Consider the following 10,244-nt stretch of genomic DNA (forward strand, 5'->3'; position numbering starts at 1 on the left):
TTCTCCTGCCTCAGCCTCTCGAGTAGCTGGGATTACAGGCACACGCCACCACACCTGGCTAATTTTTGTATTTTTAGTAGAGATGGGGTTTCACCACATTGGTCAGGCTGGTCTCAAACTCCTGACTTCAGATGATCTGCCTGCCTCGGCCTCCCAAAGTGCTGGGATTACAGGCATGAGCCACTGTGCCCAGCCTTCCCAATTAATTTTTAAGATCTTTAGTACTGTATGAAGGTACCAGTTTCATCCCAACTTCAACAGAATTGTATAGAATTGTGTGGGATTTTTAAAAAGTAATTTCATGGATAAAAATAAAATTTCTTTACTAAAATTGCATTTCTGCATATTTGTGAGAATCTTCTAATACCATGACTTAATTGGCAAACTACAGCCCAACAAAGTTTTACTGGGCCACAGCCAGTCTCATTTGTTTATATATTATCTATGGCTGCTTTCAAGCTAAAAGGCAGAGTTTAGTAGTTGCACAGAGACTTCACAGCCACATTTCATCTGGCAACCATAATCAAAGGTGTTATAAATCCTGTACCTAGAGAGCTCTGTAACAGTTCAGGTGAGAGAATCTACCTGGTAAATTCTACCATATTATAGTAGAAATAAAGTAGAAAGTAGAAACAAACTCTTAATTGGGAATTTTAAACTGTCATGATTTCCCTAACCATATAATCCATTTCTCCACTGAGGAGTTTTAAATAGAACCGCACTCATTAACCAACATATGAGTTACAAAGGAAAGAAAATCAAATCTGATAGGTTTAATTTGGGGAGAAAATGCCAAAAATTGGGAACCCCAGCAAATTAAAGAGAAAGGAAGAAATTAATGAAGTCCTAGATCACTAAGGGGTATTACTGTTATTATAATAATCAGGAAACTCAAATTTATAACAGTCGACATACCTTGATTTTTAAATCTATGTCCTAAATATTTCTAAACTTTGTAAATTCCAAAGAGTATCACTTGATGCTGTACTAAAGGTATTCATCCAAATTATCCACTCATTCACTGAGTATATACGGGCCAGAAAATATGCTGGTCCTGGGGTGTAAAATATGGTTCCTTATTAAAAAATAATTCTCAGCCTAATACAGAAGAAATACATGTATATAAAATCATTACAATGATGTTTGATAGATGCAATAAGTAAATAATTTGGAATTAATTTTAAAATATTGCATTTAGATAGGGCATGGTGGTTCACACCCATAATCCCAGCACTTTAGGAGACTGAGGCAAGCAGACCACTTGAGGCCAGGTATTCAAGATCAGACTAGGCAACATGGTAAAATCCTGTCTCTATTTAAAATACAAAAATTAGTCAGGTGTGATAGCACATACCTGTGGTCCCAGCTACTCAGGAGGCTGAGACACAAGAATCGCTTGAACCTGGGAGGCAGAGGTTGCGATGAGACAAGATCACGCCACTGCAATCCAGCCTGGGTGACAGAGCAAGACTCTGTCTCAAAAAAATAAATAAAATAAAATATTGAATTTGATTAGTTTTCAATCGATCATTCTCTTACATATAACTCTGGAAAACCTGAAGCATAAATAAAAGTTAAGAGAATAACCCATAATTGGTAACTGTCAGAAATCTGGGAAAAGGCCCAGACCTGTTTTAGGTCAGATTCCCTAAAGCGGAAGCTGAGACAGGGACTCAGGTTGATGTGATTTACTGAGGGTGTGTTCCTGAGAGGAGAGGAGTGAGGAAAATAGGGGAGGACAGGGGAAGGAACCAAGCAAGGATGTGATCTCCACTGAAGTGTGGCCTCAGGCTGATCCCACCTGGAGCTCTGGAGCCTGGATTGCACCACACAGTTGAACCTCCCTGGAGGCAAAGGGATGCCTTATATATGCCCAGCTACAGGTTCATCACCACCACCATCTGCCCCACTGTGAGTGCATAAACCCCTGGACCAGGTGGCTGAGTGCAGTTTTCTGAAGAAGGGAACAGCTGTGAGGTTTGAGGAGCCAGTGCCACACCCACTACAGGATGAGTACACCAGCCTGCCAAGGCAGACCTAGGCCGGGCACCTACAGTATGCACTATGGTCTCTGACCCAAAATGTCCAGGAGGAGAAAGTCCTTGCACATTTCATTGTTACTGACTAACATGATTAATGCCATACAACCAATTTTGTTGCTGAGGGAAGATAAGATACTTGACTGCTTGGGATGCAGCCCTTTCAAAGTTGATTCTTTTCTGCAGCCAGATTAACATTTGCATCTAAGACCAGGGGACATTACCAAGAAGACCAAAGGAAACCTTTGTTTAACCACGGTGCTCCTTCTGCATAAATGCCTTTTGTTTGGCAAGCACTGTGAGATCACTGAAATTTGTTTTCAGTTACCCAGATTACATGGTATGTGCATTTATAAAACTGTGTTTAGAGTAAAAAATATATTAGGCATTCTAGAATATAAAACTGCCATTCTTCTTTTTAAGCCATGGAATGGAATATACTTGGTAAACATAAAGTCCTTAAAAGTTTCTAGTAGAAGAAGTGAATCATGGCATTACAAAATCCTATAGCTGGCCAGGTGCGGTGGCTCATGCCTGTAATCCCAGCACTTTGGAAGGCTGAGGTGGGCAGATCACCTGACATAAGGAGTTCGAGACCAGCCTGGCCAACATGGCAAAACCCCGTCTCTACTAAAAATACAAAAATTAGCTGGGCATGATGACATTTGCCTGTAGTCACAGCTACTTGGGGAGGCTGAGGCAGGAGAATCACTTGAACCCGAGGGCAGAGGTTTCAGTGAGCCGAGATCACACCACTGCACTCCATCTAAAACAACAACAACAAAAAAATCGTATAGCTGACAGGGACTCTTGTCATCTGGTGCATCTTCTCAGTTCCCAGAATGGCCAACTCTCAATGGCTCAGACGAAGAGCTGTAAATAATCTCTGGTTGGCTGCCCTCATCCCCAGCCCCAGCCTATCTGGCTTTCTTCTTCATCTCTCCCCACTTGGTTTGTGTTTGGAGAGCACAGAATCATTTTCATATCAACTTAAGAATACAGTAGTAGACCTGTAAATATTCTTTACTGAATAAATTTTTATGAAGCACCTACTATAAATTAGACACTGTGGTAGGCATAAGTGTAAACAAAACATGCATTATCCCTGCCACCCCGGTTCTTATTCACTAAAGGGGAGATGCAGACAACCAGGCAATGAGAGCATGGGGTTAGAGGTCCTGGGAACAGTGACAGGGCAGAGACCCAAAAAGCTCAGTGTGACTCTCGCAGTGGTTCTCAGCCTCATCCGACCCAACCCCATGCCCCCTTTTTAAAAATATTTTTATTATAAATATTTTCTAATATTCCTTACCATCCTGAAATGAAATTCATAGGCACTATAGCCTACCTGCGCACATGACTTCCAAATAACATCAATGTAATATGCTAATATTAATACAAAGAAAAACAAAAGGAAAGTAATGGATAAATAAATCATCAGACTTCAGTATGTTCAAGTACAGGCATGAATACACCAGAATATGCAATGAAGTAGGAAGATGCTCACATAGATAGAATCACTGCAGGGGAGACAGCCATGAAAGCAGGTGTGTTGTAAACATGTTTAAAAAACATAGAGTTAGGCTCTCAACTCAAACTATAAACAGGATTTTCTCCTTCATGAATATCCAATGGAACTTTCAAAAGCTGTAGGGGCCATTTTGTGAGAATGTCCCACGTTTCTGACCGCGACCTGCTAAATGCCTGTAATAAACATCACTCTATTGCTGTGACAACTAAAACCACCTCCACGAATTTCCAAAATGCTCCCTAAAGGGGCAGTACCTCCCATATTCAGGACCATGGGGTTGAGAGGATGAGCAGGAGGAGCATAGCAAAATGAAAAAAAAAAAATAAGTTCAGATTTTTATCCTGAGGCAATGGGATGCCACTGGAAAGTTTTAAGAAGGAGATTATCTGGACAAACGGCGTTTAAAAGGATCACTCTGACTTTAGTGTAGAAAATCGATTGGGTGTGGCAAGAGTGGACACTGGGCCATCTGTTCGGTTGCCACTATAATCATCCAGGTGGCCTGAATTAGGGAAGTGGCAGGGGAACAAAGAGCCATAAATGCACCCTAGAAACATCTAAGAGGAGGAATTGGCCAGGCTTGTGATTTGATGTGTGGGGGACGTGCGTTAGGCAAGAGTGTTGATAGCAAAGAGGCAGGTGTCAAAGATGACCTCCCTCAGTTTTCTCCACTGAGCAGCTTGGCAGATGGTGGCATTGTTTACCAAGAATAAGCACAGAAAGGAAAGTGGGGTTCAGGCATGTTTGTTTTGCAGTGCCTGTGGGGCAACTAATAGGCATTAGATATCAGTGCAGATCTGGAGCCCACGACTGACAGGGGCGCAGGAGATGTAAATTCAGATGCTGGCACCCATTCAGACAGTGGTCCAGTGTGGCCAAGATCACCTAGGAAGTAGGTGTGGAGTTAGGAGGGGGCTGATGAGAGAACCCTGAGGAACTCTAACATTTAGGGATGGGGTAGGGCAGAAGTATTGCATTGGTTTGAAGGGTGAATGGGAGATGAGGCAGGGGTGATGGCAAGGAAATGATTGTTTAAGAAATTTGGCTATCGAGAAGTCAAAGGGCAGAGACAGGGCAGTGGCAAGAGGAATATGTGCGATTGAGGAGGTGATTTTATAGATGGGAGAGACTTGAGCACATTTAAATGTGAGTTGAGAGGAAGAGAGCAAAGAAAGCAAGCATAATTTGCAGAAGAGTTTTGTGAGGTTAGAGGATTTACCAATGGGATACCTCTTCCACTCCAATACCTCTTCCTTCTTGAGCACTAAATGTCCTGGATGGGTGGTAAGACTTGAGAACCTGGAATTTGGGAGGCAGGTAGTAGGAACCTCCAGGCCTTTTGCTGGGGTCTGTTTCCTCTGCGCAGTAAGGAGGTAACAGCATATGCTCAGAGTGCAGCAGAAAGAGGAGACACTGGTAAATACAGTTGACTTTTGAACAACTCGGGGGTTAGGGGCGTCAACCCCCCATGCGGTCAGAAACCTACATTTGATTTTATACTCCCCAAAAACTTAAATACTAATCGCCCACTGTTGACTGAAAGCCTTACCAATAACATACAGCCAATTAATATATATTTTGTATATGTAGTATATACTGTATCCTATAATAAAGTAAGCTGGAAAAAAGAATGCGTTATTAAGAAAATCACAAGGAAGAGAAAATGTTTATATTCATTAAGTGGAAGTGGATCATCACAAAGGTCTTGATCCTCTTCATCTGCATGCTGAGTAGGCTGAGGAGGAGGAGGAAGAGGAGGGCTTGGCCTTGCTGTCTTGGAGTAGTACAGGCGGAAGAAAATCCACATAGAAGGGACCTGTACAGTTCAAACCTGTGTTGTCGAAGGGTCAGCTCTGGTCATCTAGGGTTGTGATGCCACTAGCTGGGTGTGTCAAAGGACAATTAGGGAAAGACTGAAGAGGGTTGAAGTAAAGGGCTATGGAAACTGGTTTCAGGATGGATAAAGCAAAAAGAAGACTAGAGGAGATGTATCTGTGCACAGGTTTAGTCTCCAGACTTTGCCTGCTGAATTAAAACCCACTTTCATGGCTGCTTTTAACACCAATTGTTCAAAATGACCAACTTGATGTTATTACTCTTTCAAATCTAGGCAAACATATTAGCAAGTAAAAAATATGACAGTAAAAAGATAAAGGCTTAATTTTTTTCTTTGCCACAAGTCCAGAAATATAAATATTTAAATATTTCTTCCATAAATTGAAAATCTTAAAAGTCTTCAGTCCTAACCAGCTTAAAGGATTGAGTTGAGTCTTCTTTCAACCATTATTTTCATAGATCTAATTTTTTTATATATATAAGTAGAATCTTACACAGCAGATAGTTTGAATGTTAAGTCTTTTTGCATTCTTTCAAAAGCTTGGCCTTATTCCCCAAATCAATTCATTGGAGAATTTCTGCAGCAAGCAGGACTTAGATGAGTATCAGCTTCACAACTGTGTTGAAATTGCCTCAGCAATGGGACCTCAAGTGCTCCCGGGTGCCTGTGAAAGGCTGATCATCAGCATGTCCGCCAAGCTGCATGATGGGGCTGTGGGTATGTATCTGTTTAATGAACTCTACTGAAGCACTGACATCCATACAAATGCTTTTTAAAGCAAATCAGTTTATGTTAGCATCCACTCCAAACAACAACCAAAATATCCATCACTCAATAATTAGATACACAGAGCGGTCTGCTGATGTGTTGGAATCATAATGCACAGTACAGTGAGTGTGTAAAAGAGAAACTTTGCAGCAGCATTCGTAGGATAGATGGCTAGAACAATGGTCCTAAAATATTCATTTGGAATTCTAGTGCTGGAAGGAACTCCAGACATCTTCTTTTATCCCAAAATATTCATTTAATAAATGAACATATTGGAGCCCAAAATCTGTATGTAACTTACCCATTTTATTTAGCTATGGAAGGATTTTTCTCCCTCAGCACTACTGAAATTTTGAGCTGGATAATTCTTTGCTGCAGGGGCCTGCCCTATGCACTATCAGGTGTTTAGCAGCAGCCCTACAGATCTTATACCAGTACCGCCCTCCCCTAGTTGTGACATCCAAAAATGTCTCCAAACTTTGTCAAATGTCACCTGAGGGACAAAATCATCCTTCAGTTGAGAAGCGTGGCTATAGAGTGACAGCTACAATGACAGTCGAGGCTTCCTGAATGTCAGGCAAGTGCTTTTTCCCTTAGGACAGAGCTATGAGTTCAGGGTACCCACCATCTCATGAAATATATGGAATAGGGGGAAATAAAAAACTAGTAAGGGGGGCCAGTCATGGTGGCTCACACCTGTAATTCCAGCACTTTGGGAGGCCGAGGCAGGCAGATTGTTTGAGGTCAGGAGTTCAAGACCAGCCTGGCCAAAATGGTGACAGCCATCTCTACTAAAAATACAAAAATTAGCCAGGTGTGATGGTGCGTGCCTGTAATCATAGCTACTCGGGGGGCTGAGGCATGAAAATCACTTGAACTGGGGAGGCAGAGGTTGCAGTGAGCCAAGGTCACACTACTGCACTCCAGCCTGGGCCATAGAACGAGACTCAGTCTCAAAAAAACAAAAAACAAACAAACAAAAAACTAGTAAGGGGCAGACACCTGTAGCCCTAGCTACTTGGGAGGCTGAGGCAGGAGGATTGCTTAAGCCCTGGAATTCAAGGCTGCAGTGAGCTAAGATCACACCACTCCAGTAACAGAGTGAGACCTTGTCTCTAAAAAATAAATAAAATAGTAGGTAAAATTCAGCACCAATGTAGAACATCAGGAATTGAAGTATTAAGAATGCCAATAGTATTAATTACATTAGAATAATTATTTAAAACCAATTTTAAGTCTGTTAACTTGTTAAGTAATGTTTATTGAGCACCCTATGTACCAGCACTGTTCTAAGTACTTCATAGACCTTATTTCCTTTTATCCATACAACAGTCCCACAAGGCAGATCCTATATTATCCCTGTTTAACAGATGAGGGAGTTGAGTGTTAAAGAGGTCTTAAATGAGGGAGAGGTAAACTATAGCTACTAACAAGGTGAGGTGCTTCTCTGCCTTTTCATTCATTTCTACCTCCCTTCCTTTGTTCCTTGCAGCCTGCAAGTGTCACCCCCAGGGCTCAGTCGGATCCAGCTGTAGTCGACTTGGAGGCCAGTGCCAGTGTAAATCTCTTGTGGTCGGGCGCTGCTGTGATAGGTGCTCACCTGGAAGCTATGGTTTGGGGCATCATGGCTGTCACCGTACGTAGCAAAACATACCAGGGGAAACACTTGCTCGCAGTCTTGACATTTTGACAGCAGGCAAAGTCATGGGGGGAGTTTTTAAGGGGAGGAGATTAGAAACTTGACTACATTATTCAGACTATCTATGTAGATAAAATATACTGAACATTTTTTTGCTACACTTCATTCATCCATTCATCAATGGGCCCTGACTGTAGGCAGAGCTGCATTAGGAACTGAGAGTAATGAACAAAGCATAGTCCATGCCTCTGGAAGTTTGCAGTCTGTATCAAATGGATGGTTAAGGTAAAATGTGGAGCACCATGAAGGGAGCTGGCAAAGCCAGCTTGAGGATCTAGCTCACAAGCCCAATGGCTGGAAAGGCTAAAACAATGATAAGATTGGGGAGTCAAGAAAGGGACAATGCTGCCACCACAGACAAGACTTCTCCCAACAAGGGTATCACCCTTTCTGATGCGAGGTTTGCAAACAGCCTTGTAACTCAGTTCCTAAGTCACTCACTGATAAGGGTTTAGATGGGGCTTCATCCACGGCTGATAATCCAGCTCTCATGGTATATAGCTCTCTCTTCACAGTGAAAATCATTAGTGAAAATACTGTTCCCTCAGATTCCTATCTTAGGAACCATGAAAACCTACAGATAGGTTAATTTCCTTTCCAAGTAGGGAAACATATCTTTTCTGTCGTAATTCAGAGAGATGGTTCCCCTTCCTGGGCATTGCTTGGGCATGGTCGCCCACCCAGCCCATCACTGGACCCATCATTGCTTTCTTTTCTTTTAAAAAAAAGTTACAAAATGCCTGAGATACACAAAGGGATCTAGACAAAGGAACAAACATTTCTTCCATATGCCACCCTATCAAATAAACTGGCATCACATTGTGGCACAGGGAAGATTGGCTCAAGGGATTCAACAATTTATCAGAAAAGGATTGGGCCTCTCCCATCTTGTCTAGGAAAAAGAAAACTCTGACCGTGTTAAGATGGGTTCTTACATGGTTTATAATCTAGAGGTTATATTAATACTATACCATTATTATAGTATAGTAGTTATATATACTATATTAATACTATAATATTAATACTAGAGGTTTTATTAATATACCTAAGATATATGGAAGTTTAAGTCGTTAAAAACATGTGACTTGTTTGGTTTCTCTGTATAAACAACAAATGTTCATAAGACCCAATTGTTCGCAACATACTGTTTATCCAGTGACTCAGTGAGTTGTTATTTAACGTTTACCTGGAACTCATTATAAGCTCTGTCCTAAGCACCTTATAGGCTTACTTGGTTCACCGAGCTTGGGACAGGAAACGCGACACCAGAACTGTAACTCTTTCACCACCACACACCACTCATCCCCGCCCCAGCATACTTCTCTTTGCTTTATCCAGCATGTCACTGCCATCCTCAAGGATCAAAGGACACTGTGTGTGACCTAGTAACAGGACAGTGCCCCTGCCATGGAGAGGTGTCTGGCCGCCGCTGTGATCGCTGCCTGGCAGGCTACTTTGGATTTCCCAGCTGCCACTCTTGCCCTTGTAATGGGTTTGCTGAACTTTGTGATCCTGAGACGGGGTCATGCTTCAATTGTGGAGGCTTTACAACTGGCAGAAACTGTGAAAGGTATGGAATTCATATGCACTTTAATTTTCAGGTTTTTGATACTTTGTTCCAGTCTCCTAATGGAGGTCCATTGAGTAGAGACTCAACAATATTTAAGTGTGGGAGGGAGGACTGTTAAAGGTGGGGGAGATCATTGTTTTCTCACCCTTCAAAATCATCTTACGAGCCAGAAAATGTTGGATTAAATCAATAACACACATTTGCCTGGCATGTTACTTTCTATGTTCCTCAAATATGACATGTAAATCGAGTGCTATTACACAGAGTTTAATTGACCATACCTTGAGACTTTTGATTTAAAACCAAAAGTCATTTTGCAGAGCAAATGAACGTCTTCTAAAATATTCAGTTTTCAGAGTTGCACTGTTTTAAAGCATAGCAAATCCTCATTGGCTAACGTGATCTTTTCCTGGGAACATTTTGGTGAAAGGAAATTGTCTTGACAGGTGTATTGATGGTTACTATGGAAATCCTTCTTCAGGACAGCCCTGTCGTCCTTGCCTGTGTCCGGATGATCCCTCAAGCAATCAGTATTTTGCCCATTCCTGTTATCAGAATCTGTGGAGCTCAGATGTAATCTGCAATTGTCTTCAAGGTTATACAGGTATGTGGTATAGTGCTTGATGCAATTTTTTCTCTTTATCCCACACTATAATCTGTAAAATGATCATATATTCATGACTTATCTATCTTGGACAGATGTGTGGTGCAGAAATGGTAAGAAGACACAATGTGATAAATTGCTGCTTTATTGAACAAAGAATTTGAATGATTCACAAATCAATGACTATTAAAACTCA

The 10,244-nt window shown here is 41.6% G+C and overlaps 1 protein-coding gene across 1 annotated transcript in view; it reads left to right on the top strand.

Moving 5' to 3' along the window:
- The window catches only part of LAMB4 (laminin, beta 4), a 128,739-nt gene that overhangs the window by 60,378 nt on the left and 58,117 nt on the right, over nucleotides 1-10,244 (top strand). The window contains exons 18-21 of the mRNA XM_011986387.1: nucleotides 5,947-6,124; nucleotides 7,668-7,811; nucleotides 9,213-9,444; nucleotides 9,891-10,048. Coding sequence (XP_011841777.1) covers nucleotides 5,947-6,124; nucleotides 7,668-7,811; nucleotides 9,213-9,444; nucleotides 9,891-10,048 — 712 coding nt within the window. The remainder of the gene's footprint in view (nucleotides 1-5,946; nucleotides 6,125-7,667; nucleotides 7,812-9,212; nucleotides 9,445-9,890; nucleotides 10,049-10,244) is intronic.

Source organism: Mandrillus leucophaeus, unplaced genomic scaffold (genome assembly GCF_000951045.1).
Source record: "Mandrillus leucophaeus isolate KB7577 unplaced genomic scaffold, Mleu.le_1.0 Scaffold298, whole genome shotgun sequence".
NCBI classification, from domain to species: domain Eukaryota; kingdom Metazoa; phylum Chordata; class Mammalia; order Primates; family Cercopithecidae; genus Mandrillus; species Mandrillus leucophaeus.